This window comes from Rousettus aegyptiacus, unplaced genomic scaffold, assembly GCF_014176215.1.
Source record: "Rousettus aegyptiacus isolate mRouAeg1 unplaced genomic scaffold, mRouAeg1.p scaffold_m13_p_7, whole genome shotgun sequence".
Lineage (NCBI taxonomy): Eukaryota > Metazoa > Chordata > Mammalia > Chiroptera > Pteropodidae > Rousettus > Rousettus aegyptiacus.
In genome coordinates, this window is record NW_023416310.1 from 71,658,187 (window position 1) to 71,677,239 (window position 19,053).

The 19,053-nt window shown below is 52.4% G+C and overlaps 1 protein-coding gene across 3 annotated transcripts in view; it reads left to right on the plus strand.

Moving 5' to 3' along the window:
• Nucleotides 1-19,053, plus strand: part of WIPI2 (WD repeat domain, phosphoinositide interacting 2) — a 29,179-nt gene that overhangs the window by 4,754 nt on the left and 5,372 nt on the right. For all 3 annotated transcript variants that reach the window (XM_036224511.1, XM_016135327.2, XM_036224512.1), the window contains exons 2-10: nt 1,686-1,768; nt 9,653-9,822; nt 11,012-11,108; nt 11,484-11,581; nt 11,928-12,020; nt 14,697-14,767; nt 16,648-16,755; nt 17,633-17,797; nt 18,416-18,523. In XM_036224511.1, coding sequence (XP_036080404.1) covers nt 1,686-1,768; nt 9,653-9,822; nt 11,012-11,108; nt 11,484-11,581; nt 11,928-12,020; nt 14,697-14,767; nt 16,648-16,755; nt 17,633-17,797; nt 18,416-18,523 — 993 coding nt within the window. The remainder of the gene's footprint in view (nt 1-1,685; nt 1,769-9,652; nt 9,823-11,011; nt 11,109-11,483; nt 11,582-11,927; nt 12,021-14,696; nt 14,768-16,647; nt 16,756-17,632; nt 17,798-18,415; nt 18,524-19,053) is intronic.

A 19,053-nucleotide genomic window follows, 5' to 3' on the forward strand; every position in this document is an offset into this window, starting at 1 on the left:
GGGAAATGGTTTTGGTACCTAAACTAGCAGCCCTTAGTTAAATGGAAAACATTTCCTAAACACCAGTTTCCCAAAGTTGTGAATTGCTAAGGGTTTATTTTATTTTTAGCCTTCCTGAATGTTCTTGTATTTCTGTTGGTTCCTTTATTACTTTTCAAAATATTTACAGGTAACAGTACCTAATTACTTCATTAATGTAAATAATTCAATATAGTGAAGTATTTTGGCAAAGAAAAATGACATGAGCTGGTAGAGTTTTGTTTTTGTTTATACTTCTAAGAAAAAGCAGTTGCAATTTTAAAATTTAAGAGTGCTTATAGCAGCTGTTCTTGGAACAGTTAAACTGCACAGGTTCAAACTGCACAGGACCACTTAGGTGCAGGGGTTTTTTTCAACACGGTGAATACACAGTGGGCCCCCTGTACCCCTGGGTTTCACATCCACAGGTCCAGACGACCGTGGGTGTGTGCATTGTTCTGTGCCATTTTACAAGAGGGACTTGAGCATCCACAGATTTTGGTATCCGTGGGAGTCCTGGAACCAGTTCCCCCCAGATATCGAGGGCCATCTGGCTTTACGGGGGGGAGTCCGAAGTTATATGCAGATTTGCAACTGTGCAGGGGCAGACGCCCCTAACCCTCACATTGTTCAGAGGTCAATTGTATATTTCTTCTACACGTATGTGAAAGAGAGGTTAGAAATCTCGAGTTTTAAGTAGATGAAAGGGTCATTAAAATAGCCCTACTTTCATCTTGGCCTACAAGTCCTCGTGGTGCGAACCAGAAATGCAGCCTCTGCTGCTTCTGGTGGTCTGGTTAACCGTCTGCTCTCGCAGGCGTTAGATACGAAAATGACCCAGTGTCGGAACCTTTGCATGTCCGCCCACCTCCTGCTCTGTTCTCTCATCCTGTTTCCGAAAGCTGGCCTTTCCTCTTCGTTCCCTTGGTCAGTCACGTTCCGGAGAGTAGTGCTCTCGTGACAAGGAAGTCCTTCGTTCAGTGTCACAGCTGTCCTGCGCTCGGGGCCCGGGAGAGTCGAGCCCCCCCGAGCCTCTCAGCAGAAGCCGCAGTGCGGGCGAGGGGCTGAACGCGGCTCTCGCGGGCAGGGCTCTGGAAATGGCCTTCGCCGCCCACTGCGCCCGCCGTGCGGTCCCGACTCCCTTTCTCAGTTAGCGTTCGGGCCGTTCGTTTCCATCGCTGCTCAGCCGCAGCATGAGGGGCGAGCTGCGTTTGCTGCGGCCTGACTGAAGCGCGGGCAGCTGTCGTCACCCACCGGGTGGAGACACCTGTCTGTCTCTGGTTTAACTAGTGTTAGCTCGCTTGACTTTGGATCTCGCATGAACTATGCGTGTATATCAACTCTCCTGAGAAACCCCACTTCGTTTTGAGGGGTCATTAATTTAGGGCTGATTACTTGCATTTATGTGTCAAACTTAGCTTTAAAGTTTTTTAAGTTGTAAATAAAAATGCTGCCTATTTTTGTTTTATTGACCTTCCCCGTCCCCTGGCAGTGGGGGTGCTGGGCATCTTCCTTTGCCACCCTTTCCGTTCAGCCGCCCCTCACCTGGTGCACTGTGTTAACTTTTGCTAGAGATGATGGTTACTATATGGCAACATGGAGCTAGTTTGCGCATTATCACTGTCTACACGTATCAGCTCTTATTTCTGAATTTGGCTTTTTTGCAGGTCCCTAGCTGTTGGTAGTAAGTCCGGTTATAAATTTTTCTCCCTTTCTTCTGTGGATAAGCTGGAACAGATCTATGAATGCAGTAAGTGTTTGCTTTATTTTTTCCCCCTTCTTAAAAAAAATAGACAAGTTATACCTGAATTGAAATGCATTCCCAAATTCCGACACCGTGATTAAAGCATAGGTGCCCTTGGCCACACTCCTCTCTCGCCTCAGTCCACCAAGGGGTGACAGCGACGGACCGTGTGTGTGTGTGTCCTCCCAGACCTTCCTCTGTTGACTTGCATACTTATAAGTGTACACATAGAAATATTTGTTTTATGGGGTTTTTTCAACACAGCGTCATGTGGTATTTATTGTCCTATAATTTCCTCCCCTTTTCAATGCCATTTAAACCATTTAGTTTTCTGTCACAAAGGACTTCCAGAAAATGGAAGATTTTACAGCCCCATAGGAATGACTTGTTTTCTTCAGTTGTCATCTTGCGGAATCTGAGTAGCCCACATTGCGGAAGCAGCGTGGACTTCCAGAAGGGTCATGAGCTTTGACTGCTTGTTCAGGCGCATCCCGTGTGGCTTGAGAGAGAGGACTTCACCTCTGGGCCTCGGTGTCTTGGGTTTTCTTTTGCGTGTGTACAGCAGCCCCTGCTGAGTAAGTTGGGGTGGGCGCAGACCCCCTGCCCCGGGAGTGCGGTGGGAGCCCTTGCCCTCTCCCACACGCGTGACTGCTGCACGGGAACGGGCTGCTCGTCTTCGTTCTCGGTTCCGTTCGCTCCATAGGTGTCTGTTGAGCACCTGCTCTGTGCCAGCCCTGGGTTGGTTGTGGAGACGCAGTAGCCACAAAGTCCCTGCTCTCGTGACACATTTCAGTGGAGGAAGACAAAGCACAAGTAAATGCGTCAGTGTCTGATGTAAGTCGGGGGACACAAGACCAGCAAACAGACATAAATAACTGCCTCCCACACCCCCGTTGACAAGGTGAAGACACTAGGAAAAAAGTCAATTTCTGCCAGTTCCTTGAAATTGTAGTGTTTGCCTGGCCCATGGGAGGTCAGAGGCTTCCCAGGAACCCCCCCCCCATCTCCTCCCGACCCCACCCTGGCCTCCTCCCTTCAGAAGGTGAGCCCTCAGGCGCTGCTCACCTCCCAGGGGGCATGTCTGACTTTTCCCAGCAAGTCCCTCGCTCATTCGTGCTCCCAAAGGCAGGCCCCGTGACCCTCATGGGGGACAGCGGGGAGTCAGAATCCTTCACATCAGTGTCCCTGAGGTGGTCCCTGCCGGCCACCTTGGACTGTAGTCCTCTTGCCTTCAGATGTGCCTCCTGATTGAGGCTTACTAAATCTTCTTTCAAGACCTGCATCCTGGCATGTGGCTGGAAGGCATGATCTGGGTGATAAAGTGGCTGTGAACTAGGGCGCTCGCTCAACTCTCGGGTGGGCATGAGAGTTTCTGAAATTCTCCAAACCGGTTGCGCTTGACCCCACATGGGATTGCTCCCTGTAGGAGAGTTCTCGAGACGAGTAGCCCGATCTCTGGAAAAAGGAGTCTGTTGGGCTTTTACTATGATATAAACATTTACCAAATCTGGTTCTGAACAAGGACCTGGAAGGTGCTAGCAAGTCGTGGCTGTGGTGACTAGAATCATCTATTCAGAAATCCACAGACGTGAGTACCAAGCCTGGTCTTCACTCTTCCTCAGCTGGATCCATTTACTTACTAATATGTCTCCTCGAAGTTTACTTACTGGGTTTTAACGCCTCGTTTTTCAAAGGTTTTTGATGGGGCATCGTGTGCTGTCTTGCTAGCATTGTTGAGGGAGTGGGTATTTACTGACCAGCACGGTGAGGTGGTGTGCAGAGTTCTTTGTTCTTCCTAGTGAACTTTGGCCCTTAAAAAATGGGTGATGAAATGGACATAGAACTTTCTGAGGGTTAATACTTCAAACTGAAGCTATAAAATTCTTTTGTTCCTAGGACTTCATTTACTTTTCTTCTTTCACATACTTTTACTGAGTTATAGAAAAGAATGTCTCTTAGAAAACAGATTAGTTGCTGAGTCAAAGTGGGTTTTTTTGGCATTTTTCTACAAATAGACCCAGAGCAAAGACTAGTGCTTAATGCCTCAAAATTTAGCCCAGGCTCTGTGTTTGCTCGTCCCTCATAACCCTTAACCGCTTGTCGTAAAATCAGATCTTTGCTCTCCCTGTCACTGTTCCAGAAAGAATGAGCCAGAGCTGGTCTTGGGAACAAGACTGACAACTGCCTGTTTTTCTTTTGTTTCAAGAGAAAAACTTGCCCAGCGGCAGTGGAATATTTTTTTTAACTATATTGTCGTAATTTCAAACTTCAGGGAAAGTTGCGAGAACTCTCACGTGTGCTCTGCCCGTTGCGTGTGCCCGCTCGTCATCCTTTCTCTCCGTGTGTCCTTCGTTAGTTTGAGGATAAATAATATGCAAATATGTGGTCTCTCTTCCCTGAAATACTGCTGTGACGAAATCCTATCCTCTTAGGCAAAATAAAGGATCTAGATTCATTGTTTTGTAAAATATCACGGAAAGCCAGAAGGAGAAGTTGTTGTTTCAGATTCTATATTGTGTATCCTCGCGTTTATAAGTTTCTGAGCTCAGAAAACATTCCTCATGAGGCATTCCATTCTGAAACGAAACGTGAGCTGACTGTTCCTGCCTCGGCACAAGTGACAGAGACTCCTTCCCTGATGGCAGGGCCTCTGGAGACACACAGCGCCTTTTGTCAAGAAGCCAACGGTCCTTGCCTCGCCAGACCACCGTCTGCACCGTGTGGCTTGAGAAGTGGTGCTTTGCGAGGCCGCTGGATTGGGCAGACCGCAGCGGTTGGAGGCGGAGTTGCAGAGATTCGTGGCGATGGGCCGCGCAGGGGCAGGCTCCAGCGGGCTCCCTCTGCCGCACCTGCCCAGATCGGGCTCTTAGCGCGCAGCTCTGGACAGCACCAGGCACCTGACAGGTGGGCTCGTTCGGAAGTGTGTGCCGTCGGCTATCTCATGGCTCTGCCCTTCCCTTCTTCCTGCTGCAGCAGTGTAACCACTGTCAGCTCTAAACCACTAGCAGAAGCAAAACACCGTTCTTTCTCCAGTCGAGTAATTAGTCTTTTCAGTGCTAAAGAAGTCATCTTCGGGGAGGACATTCGGCAGAGACTAGGGCAGCAGCCACCTAGAATGGGCCGGAGGACAAGGCCGCAGACGCTGGGGTCGCCGGAGTTGACGTTGGTAGCGGTCAGCCCGAGTTCTCACTGGCGCCGGGGTCTCAGGCAGGGGCCGTCCTGAGTGACGACAGATGTGCAGCCTTCTTCCTCTTGCTGCTCCTCGACCGCAGTGCCCTTTGGTCATCGCACCGATTCATCGTGCGCCACTACGTCACGGGAGGGCCGAGCTGTCCTTCACTGTGGAGGGGAGTGACTGCTCGTGTGTTTAAACATTCCCTCGAGAGTGAGGTGTAACGAGAACGTGTCGTAGAAAGAATGAACCCCGAGCCACTGACAATGTATAGAGACAGGCTGCTTCTGGAAAGACCTAGACGTTTGGTCCATAGGGCTCAAAGGGCCTTTGAAGTGACTTGTTGTGTTATGTGTTGTTATTCTTAAGTAGTGACAAAAATGTGTTGGCTCCAGTGATGATGGCAGCCTCAGCCTTTTCTGGTTCCTGGCTCCCTTGGAAATCTGATGAAAGTTACAGGCATTTTCTGCCAGAAAACACAGTACCTGGTAGGTGACTTTGGCAGTCAGAGACTCCCTGCAGCCTGGCGTGTTCCAGGACCCAGGGTCCCCGTCAGGGTCCTGCCTGACACCTTGCTTCTGCCTCTGCCGCGCATTTCCTCACGGTGCAGAGCGTGGTGTCTGCAGTCCCTGCCACCCTGCACTTCTTACGTCACGTCTTAACGTATTGGCCAGAATTCAGATTTCCGCCACAGTCTGCCTGTGTGGGGTTTTTGAACAGCCTTTCGAGATATAACTTACGTGCTGTAAAAATGAGCTGTTGAAAGTGTACGAGGCAGTGAGTCTTGGTATATTTACTAAGCCGTACAAGCCACCATAGTCTAATTTTCAAACAGTTTTATCATTCCCCAGAAGAAACCCTGCGTCCGCTAGCGCCCGCTCCCCGTGTCCCTGTGCCCGCCAGGCCCTGGGCAGGCCCTAATCTACTTCTGCCTCTGCAGAGCTGCGGCTCCGCACCTCTCAGATAAACGGAGTCCCGTGTGAACGGCCTCTCCTCCCACGTAGAACGCTTTCGGGGCTCGTGCGTGCTGGGGCGTGTCTCACGGCTTCGTTTCTTTCTACCGTTCGGTAACATTTCGCTGTTTTGATCAGCGCTTCGGCTGATTCCACTCTGGCTGTTGTTAGCGGTGCCGCCGTGGACCTTTGTGTACAGGTTCCGTGTGGACGGGCCTGCGCATTCCCTCGAGAGAGACACCTGCAGGGGCGGGGCTGCCGGGTGCGCACCTGTGTTCTGCCCACCTGTGAGTACAGCTATTGGAGAGAGAATCAACAGATAAACGATTTAAAATTGACAGATCTTGCCAGATTGCCCTTTAAAAAGGTAGTACCGATTTGTTTTTATACAGGGTATGAGCACCTGCCTCCTCACTTCCTATGACACGAGGTGTTAGCAAATATTTTAATACTTGTGAGACGAGTCTGGGATAAAAAACGTGTTCATTGCCTTTATTACATTTCTTAAAACATAACTGAAGTGGACCTCTATTTTTTTAATGTAGTCACTTGCTTTTTCTCTTTTTAATCACTTGTTTCTTTCTTTGCCTGCTTTTCTGTTGGCTTATTTGTCTCTTACTGATGTAAAGCAAATTAGTCGTTTCTGTGGGTTGCAGCTATTTCTTCCGGATTGCCATTGGCTATCTGACTTGGTTAAGGTCTTTTGGCTGTCCTGAGGTCTTGAGTTTTTGCATGTTTAAAGGTATTTGTCTTCTCTTGTAAGGCCTCTGAGCACTAGAAAGGCTTGTCCTGTTCCAGGACAAGCCTTCCAAGTCTCCTGTGTCTCTTCTAGTTCTTTAATGTTTTACATGAAATACTTGATCCACCTGGACTTGATTGTGATGTTAGATATTTTCCACTTTTAGTCACAAGCTGACAAGTATATTTTCCTGCCCTTTTTATTTAGGAGGACTTACTAGTGTATTTAGGGGTGAAATGTCAGGATGATGAGCTTCTCTTCAAAGCTTCAGAAAAAAAATAGTCAAAACCAAATGGCAGAAAGTTAACATTTGTTAAATCTAGGTGGCAGGCCTGTGGAGGTTCATCAGTGAATATTTGTAGTTAAAAAAAGCTTTGCTGCCTCCACACACACCCTCTGGTTTAAAATTCTGGAAGAGATCTCATCTGCTTTTTCTCATTAAAATTTCAAAAACTTTTCCAAGGTTGTAATTGGGTGGGAGAGCTAAGCCAACAGCCTGGGCCTTGGTTCTTTACGTCAGCGGATAGCCCCTTAAATGCTCAGCATGAGTATCCTCACTGGAGTTCAGTGTTTTTGCTTTTTTATTTCCAGGCGATATGTGCATACGATGGAATGTAAAATCTTAAGTAAACACTCTGAGTTTTGACAGGACGCATATATCCTTATCAAGGTCGGCCATCATCCCTGCGGAAAGTCCCCTTCCCCCAGTCAGCCCCAGCTCCCTTCCACCCCCCGCGAAGCCAGGGTGTTCTGGGTTTTCTCTGCTAGTGCCTGCTCTAGAGTGTCGTAGAAATGCAGCGTGTACTTTTTCATAAGTTTTCTTTCAGCGTAATGTTTTGAGATTTATCCATAGTGTTGCATGTCTCAGGTGACCCTGGGACAACACAGGTCTGAACTGCACTGGTCCACGTCTCTGCAGAGTTTTTCAATAAATATCTGTGCTGTCGGGAGTCAGCGGGTACGGAGGCCGACATCACTTCATCCGGGGGACTGGAGCAGTGCATTTTGGTGTCCGGGGGGTCCCGGAATCAGTCCCCCACAGACACTGCGGGTAGTAAGTTTGGGGAGAGTCAAAAGTAAATGCGCGAATTTTCCACTATGAGGAGGTTGGCATCCCTAACCCCTCCCCACATTGTTCAAGGGTCAAGTGTATATGGATAAATGACAGTTTTTCCATTCTGCTGTTGATGGACATCTGGGTTTTTTCCAGTTTTTAGCTGTTATGAATAAAGCCGCTGTGAACATTCTTATACAGCTCTTTTTGTGGACATGTGTTTCATTTTTCTCTTTAAGAAACTACCAGATTCTCCTGAGTTGTCAGAGTTCTTTAGCTATTCTGGATACTAGTCCTTTGTCAGATACTGTCCTGTAACTATTTTTTCCCTGTCTGGCCTGGCTCATCTTGAGCAGACCTGTTGAATTTTGATGAAGTCTGATTTACACGTTTTTTTTATTTGTGATTTTTGCTTTCTGTTTCCTTTCGGAGAAACCTTTGCCTACCATCAAGTCATGAAAATATTTTCCAATGTTTTCTTTGAAAACTTTATAGTTTCAGCTTTTGTGTTTAGTTCAATGATCCATCTTAAATTAATTTTGGTGCGTGGTGTCAGGTGTGAGTCAGGGCTAATATTTTTTCCTGACGAATTCCTGTTTCACTATTTGTCAAAAAGATTCTTCTTTCCTCATTGGGTTGCTTTATTGCTTAAAAGCAACCCTGTAAGTGCGGGTCTGTTTCTGCGCTTTATTCTCTTTCATCCGTAGTTTGTCAGTCTCTATATCAGCAGCACACGATCTGGTTTACTGTAGCTTTCGTCATGTGCTAAATTTTGAGGTTGACGAGGTACAAGCCCTCAGCTTGGGGCTTTAGTGGTGGTGGTTGTTCCCCCCACCCCCTGCCCCAGGGAGCCTCGGATAGTCCAGATGCTTCGCCTTTCTAATTTTAAAATCGCTTCATTATTGTCAACAAAAATGTCAACTAGAATTATGCTTGGGATAGCATCGATCGGGAGATCACTTTGAGGAGAATTGTTGAATGAATGAATGAATGAATGAATGAATGAATATGTGCTCAAAAAACAGGTGTACTTCCTGTCGCCCAGGTAGACAGGCTTCATATGGACACAATCTAGACTGTTGCTCTGCAGTTTTCCTCCATTCCAGAATTTTCTTTACTTCTAGATCTAAACTTAACCCCAGATCATTACTGATAAAACAAAGGGAGAGTAGGGAGAGCCAGTGTGTGGCCGTCGGTGGAGATGGGGCTGACGCATCTGCGGAGCGTCCACAGCACCTGGGGCTTCTGTGTAAGGTGCTGTCTGCGCATTGCGTTTCAGCCCGTCTTCCGAGTAGGGGGTGTCCGCTCCTAAAGTGGGAAGCAGGGAGGTGGTGGGGGCAGAGCGTGACGGGGCCAGTGCCCAGCATCCCCTCCTAATAGCGCCATAGAGTAGCTGTGATCCCCACTTTACATGTGAGGAAAACGCCAGAAAGACTGGGTCATTTAAAGACGATCTGAGGGTCCCTCAGAGGTCAGGCTCCGTTGTAAGGGCCAAGCGGACAGCTGTGAGCAGGGAGTGCCGCCTCCGTCCTCGTACAGGTCACCCTCCAGAGCGTGTGTGGGAGCACCCTGCGGGCAAATGCGCAGGCAACAGGGACTGCTGGGGAGGAAGTGAGCAGGACGATGCGAGTGGGCTTAGGGGGCCTCCCTTTGACGGAGTGGAGGTGACGTTGGAGCCGAGGGTGGCCTTCGTTGCAGAATGCAGGGGCCTCGCCGGCAGGGAGCCCCTGAGAGTGGTTGGTTTGTGGCTTGTAAGTGGTGTATTTGACCCCAGTCTGCCTGCCCACCCCAGAGCTCATCTCCACACTGCCGTGCTGCTCTGGGGCTGTCCCCGCAGCCCAGCGCTGTCACCAGACGCCCACCGTACAGCCCCGTAGTGCTCTGCCCTGCATAAGCCTACGCTTAGGCACGTGTTTGCGTGTGTGAGTAGACCGTGCCTGCTGACATGGATACACATTTTTTCCCTGTCCAGCTGACACTGAAGATGTGTGCATCGTGGAAAGATTGTTCTCAAGCAGCTTGGTGGCCATCGTCAGCCTCAAAGCCCCTAGGAAGCTGAAAGTTTGCCACTTTAAGAAAGGAACTGAGATCTGCAATTACAGCTACTCCAACACGATCCTGGCCGTGAAGCTGAACAGGCAGGTGAGTGAAACTCTTAATTCGATTCAGATTGTCAGGTGCGCGCCGTCCCATGTCGCGGGTTTTCGGTATGGCCTTGACCCTCAGCGCCATTCCAGTTTCCCCTGGGCCGTGCACCGGCTAGCCTCAGCCCACCACTCTGCCTCGACCCCAGTTGCTTTTAAAAATCTCTTAGCATCTTTTTCTTATTTTAAACTGATAATTTAACTTTCCGTTTAAGACAAAAGACTTACTGCTTTTTACATCTTCCCGGAAACTCACAAACTGTCGGGCCCCAGGGGTGGATGTGTTGGCTCACGTTCACGTTTATTCACGGGACTCTCCGGTGGCCCGTGCTTGCTCACGGAGTGCAGCACTATCCTCCGGTCTTCCAGCATTTTCCGTTCACAGCAAAGTGCTCTCTGCAGGGTCGGCCGAGTAAGCAGCCATCCTGGGACAGACGTGTCGCCACTAGTGGATCTTGAAAGGCGGCGACTGGGGGGAGCAGTCGTAGTGGAGGCCCACCAATGTGGCTGCAACTGGGAATTAGGCTATTAACTGAAAAAGTTCGTTAAAATGGGACATTACGAGGCATACCACGTTGAGCCTTCTTAAAACTTGAAGCTACCAGGTGCCTCCACGTAGCGGGTGCAGAGGGCGCGTGCGCGCCATGCTGTCTGTCCTGCCTCGGCCCTCCCCTCGCGGCCTCAGCGGCAGCCGCATCCATCTCTAAATGCAGCAGGACCTTGGGCACCTGCAGAAACATCGGAGTGCAGAATGAGTTTTCATTCTTTTAAGAAATCCTCGGCTGCTGCTTTCATCTTGCCGTGCCTACTGCAACACACGCTTCTCAGTACCAAGCCCATCCGAGGCACTTGAACTCGATTTCGTGAGGGGCGGGGCGAGAGCCAAGCAAGAACAAACCAGGAAACAAAACGTGCCCTTCTTAGCGTAGTCGACCAGTGTCGATGACGTGGCGTGAAATCGAGTAGTCGGAAGTCCTAGTACAAGTGACGTAAATAGCCGGGAACAGGCACAGGTGGCCCCGAACACCACCTGACCGGTGGGTGAGGAGCACGCAGCCGGGAAGGCTGCCTGGTGGTGGCCGGTGTCCTCTGCCGCGAGGACCGGTCTGCGTAGTGTCCTGGGAGGCACGCGGAGCGCCGGGGCTCCTTCTTTATGTCTGGTTTTCTTCGTTTCGCCTCTCTCCTAGCGGCTCATAGTGTGCCTGGAAGAGTCTCTATATATACACAACATTCGGGACATGAAGGTGCTGCACACGATCAGGGAGACCCCCCCAAACCCGGCAGGTAAGTTAGCTGTGAGAGTCCCATTCTTCTGATTCTGCCTTGTAAAGCTGGCCGTGGTGGGGAGGGTCGTTCCTTGACAGGGGCCACGGATATAGACAGATTTCAAACGTATGGACCTTTAACCCAGGTCCGCTCCTTCTGATGCTGCTGGTCTTGTGACCACATAGATCACTGGTTCGGTCCTCTTCCCGGAGGCCTTTAATCTGTTTTCGTAGTCAGTCCTGCTGTCACCGAAGGTGGCAGTCGGGTGTGGAACCTTAACGCACCAACGCAGGACCGGGATTGGGTCAGGGCCCTGTTTGATGGTACTGTGTTCTAACAGCTACAAAGGAACCCTGGCTCTAACGCCACCCTGTCCCCCGTGTGTCCTCACAGGCCTGTGTGCACTGTCCATCAACAACGACAACTGCTACCTGGCGTACCCCGGCAGCGCCACCATCGGGGAGGTGCAGGTCTTCGACACCGTGAACTTGGTGAGGGTCCTCTCAGACATCCCTCATTCCTGCCTGGGTTGCTGTGGGGCGCTGGCACCTGGTTTCCTTGGCTCAGCAGTGCAGCCGTCACTGCTGGCCCCCTAGTGGGTCCGCCCGCAGAGCGCGTGCTGGAGGAGGGCAGGAGGCCGCACTTCCTGGACGAAGTGCTCCACCTCCCTCCCGGCCTTGAGCAGCCTCTCCTTGGCCCTGGTAAGCCAGGCGCACGGGCCATGTTAACTGGGGCCTGCCTCAGTGACAGCTCACTGGCGTCGTCAGCCTCACGGCCAGCGGCAGCACCATGCAGTCTCGCTGCGTGCAGTCACCGGTCACTGGTTTACCCTTCCAGAGAGCTGCGAACATGATCCCGGCTCACGACAGCCCTTTAGCAGCGCTGGCCTTCGACGCCAGTGGAACCAAGCTCGCCACTGCCTCCGAGAAGGTAAGCCTGCCGAGCCCGGGGAGCTGGCTCGGAGTTCGCGGCGGGCTTTTCAGCTCGTTCACATGGTCGAGTTTGCGGATGCGTCTCCACGTGGACCAGCTCACAGAGCAGCGGCAGAGGCGACGGCCTGCCGGTCGGGCTGCGAGACGTGCTGCCAGGGAGGGGCTCTCGCCTGACAGTGGGGCTGAGGGAGTGTTCGTGGCAGGAGACAGAGACACAGGCAGAGGAGACCCGAGCGCAGTGCACAGCCACACACTAGCCCAGTGCACGTGGTCACGACACCGGCACAGGCTGCGTGGACGGCTTAGAAGGTGGTAGGAAGTGTCAAAAAGACACGGTTCTGTCCGGAGCTGCTCTGAACGCGTCTCAGTGTGTTTTCGTTCATTCGTTTTCTGTTTGTTCAACCAAGTTGTGATCATGATGTATGTAAAATTTATCCCTTTTTCCGTTCTGCATGAGATTGTATTTCTCTAAGTTGAAAGAATGCTTTTAACGGCTGCATAGTATTCGGTTGTGATTTACTTAATCACCCTTTTAGAACACTTAATGTTGTTTCTACTATTTAGGATATGTCGATAACAAATATGTATTGACGATGATATTTAGGCTGTCGATAGCATTGCGTTTAAATCTTATGTATGAATCTTTTCTATGTACCTCTAACAAGAGAGCCCAGCGAGAGAGTTTCTGGGTTAAAAGGATGTGTGGCCTTTCTTAAAGCTGGCTTCGGCAGTCCCTTGCATCTGAACCTCTTCTCTCGGCCCCCGCGACACGCGCAGATCCTCCCGCCGTTCCTCTCCTCAAAAGTCCGTTCTCTGTCTTCCTTCTCAGGGGCCTCGTCAGTCCCCTGGCGTGCCCTCTCTTCGGAGCGCCGGTACCTGCTCTTCAGTGGCCTTGAAGCTGTCTGTGAATTTGAGATAGGCTCCGTCCTGAGTGGCCCCCCTCGAGCCAGCCATCCAGGCACGGTGCAGAAGGCCCGCGCCCCGCTTTCGCGCTCCTGCGTGGGCCGCTGTCCCTGAGTTTTGCAGTCAGTTGCTGTGCTCATGCTGTCACTGTTGATGGGTCTCTTCGGTCACGAGTTACACTAGAGCCTTTGTGTTCATTGTCTCATTCGAGCCCCTCAGCAAGGGGACTGTTTTCCTGCTTTCTGCTGATTGCTCAGAGAGGTTAGGTAGCTTGCCCAGGGTCACCCAGCTGGGCAGAACAGAGGGATCGAACTCCAAGCCCGACTTGGCTTTTAAACAGCGTGCTGGGCCATCGTGCTGTCACCTGGTCCTTCTCCCGTGGGAGCATCGAAATGGCCATGAAACTTTTATCTCTTTGATTCATCAAAGTCTTATCTTTATAATTTTTATTAGTCTTGTCTTTATGGTTTTATTAGGTCTCAGGAAGGTATTAAAGCACTTCATGGAATTTCAAGGCCGTTAAAAATGGAAGTTTCTTCCTGAGCTATATTTGATTTGCTTTTAAACAGACTCCTCTTAGTTTGTGGGCTTAGACCACCGGTGTCCTCTTAGCTCTGCTGTGTACTAGGTCCTGGGGCCACACCGATGTGTGTGGCTTCATCTTGCCTTTAGGGTACTGCAGTCAAGCTGTGACCAACAACTTGTAGTTAATTAATGTTGTGCAGTAGGTATTCCTTCAAATACATATATCTCTCTCTCTAAATCTAAAACTTCAGGCTACGAAAGACAGAATTTTTGCCATGATTATTTTTGTCTATGAATGCACTGTTTTATGCCCCTAATTCCCAAGAACTACAGACTCAGTTGGTGTCCTTCTGTCCAGAGAGCGGCGACTATCTTTAAAGTCTGTTTCAGAGTCAAAGAGGGATGCGCGCTGCCCGCAGCCTGCCCGCTGACGGCTGGGTAGCACCCGGGGCTGTCGCCGCCGCCTCCTCGCTGTCTCAGGACAGTGGCCTGCTGCTGTCCCTTTCACATCCAGAGGGCGAAAGCACCATCCGCGTTCATTCCTCGGCTCTTCTTACCTTCCCAGATGTTCAAGTCCTGTCCTGCCGACCCACAGGCCGCAGGAACGTGCCGGAGGGGGGGGCTGGAGGGTGTGGGGCAGGTTGGCAGCCTCAGACCGTTTCCCTTCCAAGCAGCCGATGCCGCGGCTCGCTGTTCATTCACGTTCCCTTTCGTCGTGGTCAGTGGGAGTTTCCGCCGTTTTGCAGGTCTGCACTGGTTCCGTCTCAGGCAGTTAGGTAACACTTCCAGCTAATCAGTTCCCTTGGTCGGTGACAGTGGCAAGAAAGGACACCAGTGGGGCCTCGAACTTCGCCAGACCGTGAAATCGGGGTGCTTCCCAGCACGGGGTATGTGCTGAAAGGGTTTGATTGTGATAGTTTAAACCTCAACTGACTTAGAAAAAAGAAAACTACTATAGCCCGCCTTTGACTTCAGGCTTTTAGTGTTTAGAATAAATAGTGAAGTAAAGCGGGTTGACTTGTTAAAGATTTAATAGTGAGCAGGGGAGGGTTCTCGAGTGCTCGTGGCGACAGGCGTGAAGGCGTGTGTGCACAGGGCCCGGGCGGCCTGTGAGGGGAAGGGGGGGCCTCGGACGCCGGCACCGAAGAACGTGCCGCGTGCTTCGTTTATAGTTTGGCAGGGAAGAAATAGGAAAAGTCTACGTTTACTCAGCTGAAATTCTTTTTTCCTTCTTTCCCTGTCACAGGGGACGGTGATTAGGGTATTTTCCATTCCAGAGGGACAGAAACTCTTTGAGTTCCGGAGAGGAGTTAAGAGGTAAAGTCCACAGACCCCCAGGGTGGGTCTCCAGGCCTCCTTTCAGGCTCCAGCGGGACGTTCCCTGGGACCCAGTGGAGCCGTGTGAACGGAGCGTCCGGGAGTGGCAGGAGGTTCAGCCCAGCCAGATGGTCATGGGAGGTTAAGGGACATTTCTGTAAAGAAGGCTGGGTTTCGTTTGTCCATGGTCCCACCGGGACACGGAGCCATGGCCACATGGCCTGGGAGCGCGGGGGACTCACGTGGCCCGGCCCTCCGGGCCGCACTCCTTTCTCGGTGCTCTGAAGTGGCAGGCTGAGGACCTGCGACTCCTGTCCCTGTCCTGCTCTGATGGCCTGGGACCAACACCTCATCTCCCCTTTTACCCCAACAAGTGGCCCTGGCTCTTTGTTTAAAAACACCGTAGGTCACAGTGTGGCTGTCCGCCCCCGTCCGGCTGTCTGCTGGCCTTGCCGGGCTGATCCTAGCACTCTCTGCCCGTCCGCTCGGTGGGGAAGGGGCGGGCAGCTCTGCTGGTTACTCGGGCCCTCTGCCGCAGGGCCGTTGGGCCAACTTCCAGGGCCTCTTAAGGCTGTGACCTTGCTCAGCAGCACTTGGCCTCTGAGGCTCTGCTCCCCAGGCCCCCCGCCCCTCCTGCCACCGGGTCCTCGTGTGTCTCTCCCTTCCCCCCGGTTTTCCCTCCACACCCGTCCGGGCAGCTCCTCTCTTGCTACCGCTGCTGCGTTCCCGCCTGTGTCTCCTCTCTGCCTGGAACCTCGCCTCACCCCTCCCAGCCCGTGTCGCCTGCCCGCACGTTGGCGTCCGTGCCAGCCAGGCTGCTTTCCTTGGGCTTCCCATGACTCCCCTGCCCGCTGGACCCTGGGCGCGACGGGCCAGATGAGCCCATCTGCTCGTGTGTCTTCCCTTGGTAGAATCGCCACCACCCTCCTCCCACCCCATTCAGATCACCCTCGGCCCCAATCCTCGGCCCCGCGGGCCTGTCTCCATCCCCAGCGCAGGCTCTTTGAGCACGTGGATATTAGTAGCGCGCCCTGGAAGCCTCGGACCACCGTTGCCGGCCGGACTGACTCCCTTACATACCCCCCCACTGTGCGTCCCCTGCCCTGTGGCTCTCAGCCCCAGCCAGTGGCCTCTCAGAACGGCTAAGCTCCGTCTCCACGTGGGTCTGCGTGTGCTGTCTCCTGTGCATGGACTGTCGTGTTGGTGAGCTGGCTGGCTCCTGAACCCGTGGTCTGCACCGGGTGGCCCCTCCAGGCGCCTGTCCCCCACCGTCCGGCAGGAGTAATCCTCCCCTCCCGAGCTTCCACAGCACTTTCCACTTCGCTCAGGGCTCTCCTCTGCCGGCAGCTAACGTGACACCCACACACCCCTTCCTTTAGAGAGCTGTCCCCATGGTGTCCCCGAGCTCGGTGCAGGCCTGTGCTGAACTGACAGACCCCTGCTGCTGACGGCCTTGCACGTGTTTCTTGGGTTATGAGGAAAGGAGGTTTTCCTTGGTGGTTTAAGGGCTTTTACAGAGGTTTTCGAGACATCGTAAAGACAGCATGTTGCATGTTGAAAGTTTTACTCTACTCTTAAACGTTATCAGTGTTGCCAATTTACTCTGTTGCGTATTAGGGATTGCTATAACTTAAAGAAAATTGGCTGTTTAAAGATATATTAAAGAATTGCTCTTGTTACCTTTCAAACATTTTTCTCTCAGAAACGTTTTTGAGACAATGACTAGAGAGGAATAAGAAAAATGCCAGTAGGAAAGTGTGCCCGTTATGGGGACTTTTCTTCTCTGTGGCTTTAGGTGAAAGTCCCTCGGGTAGGTTGCTGGTTGCCCTCGGCGTTTCTGGGCGGCGGCGTAACCCCGGCCCCTTCCCCTTGTCCCCCAGGTGTGTGAGCATCTGTTCCCTAGCTTTCAGCATGGACGGCATGTTCCTCTCCGCCTCCAGCAACACTGAGACCGTGCACATCTTCAAACTCGAGACTGTGAAAGAAAAGTGAGTTGCGCAGATACGTTTGTTCAGAGAGCTGCAGCTCGCTGCTGCAGCTGCCGCTGACCGCGTGGAGGTGTGAGCGCGGGCGCTGTCCCGCCTCCTCGCGCCTCTGCTGACAGAGACCCTGGTGCCGCTGGCCCTAGGACCCGTGTCACCAGATCTGGACTCCGCAGTGGCAGGGGTTTGTCCCGCAGGGTGATCGTCCACTGTGGGAAGTGTGCTCAGCGTGAGATGTAGCGTGGGGGCGCACACGTCCGCCTCAGCACGTGCCTGACACACGCAGGTGCGTGTGAGCGGACTGCCCGCTGGGGTGAACACGCGTCTCCAGCCCGCCTGTGGGGGCTTTTCGTTTTTAAAGCAGGCGATCTGAGTCGTGTTACTGAAAGGGGTGTGTATGGCGAAGGGGTGGTTCCTGTTTTTTTTCTTCTTGAATTTTAAAAAGACATCCCACCAGGATCGATAGCGTTGAGTGCGTACTGTCTCACTCAAAGGAGCATTTGTAGTAAGGTACAAATATGTATAAGATGAACAGCAGCACTAATGGGCTATAGGAAAATGACTGAAATGTGTGCTTTTACGGTTTTTAGAGACTTCCTATTAAAAAGATCAGGGGTGGATTGTGGATTTGGCCCTATACGTCCTCACATTTGCCACAGATAGTTGGCCGTGACTTTGGGAGGAGCACGGCCCTTCCAGGCTCAGGTGCCTGAGCGGCCCTCTCCTCCGACCTCCTGGGGGCGCACTCTGACCTCCCAGGGTCTCGAGAGGTCATGGCTGCCTGTAGCCCTCCTGCCGTCGGGTTTCAGAGCGGGTCCCGGTCTCTGCGCAGGTGGGACGGGTTGTCTCAGAGAGTTATGTGTCTTGGTGACTTTCCTCCTAGGCCTCAGGAGGAGCCCACCACCTGGACCGGCTACTTCGGGAAGGTTCTCATGGCTTCCACCAGCTACCTGCCCTCCCAAGTGACAGAAATGTTCAACCAGGGCAGAGCCTTTGCCACAGTCCGCCTGCCTTTCTGTGGCCACAAAAACATCTGCTCTCTAGCCACGTGAGTAGGGGCGGGCGGCCTCCCTCCCTTTTGCCCAAGGACACCCAGAGATGGTGACCGGCGTGGTCCCCTGACATTTCTCCGGGCCCAAAGACAGTCTGCAGAGTGCTCCTGCACGCCGCGCCCGCTTCCTCCGCCGTGTTCTCACGCCCGACGTCTCCCTCCCCTGGTTTTCTTGAGAGTGTGTAGAATGTTCATGAAAGAGTGTCATTGGGTCAAAACCCTAGACGTTGTCCAGCCTCACCCCTCGGGCCTGCAGAACCAGCGGTGTCTCGTGGTCCCGGGCCCTCTGGGCAGCTGCGGACGCACAGGGCAGAGTTCGTCTGAAAGCATCCCGTGTGGTCAGAGAACCCCGAAACGGATCGTGTCCCCACCTCGTCTCCTGCTGCGTCGTGTTGGTTCACGTGAAGCACCTTGGCCTTGAGGTCGCGGCCTCAGGTGGTGCAGTGGGCATGGTCTTCACCCAGCGCGTACGCAGCGCGTCAAGCACGCGATACGTAGCGGTGCCTGTCGGGGCCGGAGGGCCCTCCCCTGGCCGTGCCGGAGGCGAGGCTGCAGGTTTAACGAGGGCCGCGAGTGCCGTGGTCCTAGAACGTGGCCGCTGCTCATTCTCCCTAGGATTCAGAAGATCCCCCGGCTGCTGGTTGGGGCCTCTGATGGCTACTTGTACATGTACAACCTGGACCCCCAGGAAGGAGGCGAGTGCACCCTGATGAAACAGCACAAGTAAGTGGACCGCGCCGCCGCCCCGGGGGGCCGTCTGCTGTCGGGCACCCGCGTGTTCATTCGCTCGAAAGCCAGGCCACAAAGGGACGCGTCCAGCGTGGCCACACCGTTGGGGAGCCGTGCTGTCCCAGACAGCTTACTGTGGGCAGAGTCCCACTCCCCACGCCGCTGCCGGTGTCCCCGCTCAGAGATGGCAGAAGTAGGGGGATCCAGGCCCTCCCCTAGGGATCGTGTCTCAAGAAAGGGCCGATGCCCACGTTTTGAGAGCCTGCTGTCTCCCTGAGATAGATTTTCTCTTTGAAAAGGAGGAACTAATATTTAATTGGGAAGTAGTGCAGTTTAATGTTCTGTTTTTGCTTTTTATTATTATTTAGAAGTTATATCAATGATACTGTAATACTGTTATAATCGGGGTGGAAGTCACAGGTGTTATTTCATATTGCAAATGCTGTTGATGGTCATCAGACTTGAAAGTGAAGTCTTTCTCACTAGGTATAACTTCTTTCCATTAGACTGTCCATGTAGAAGTC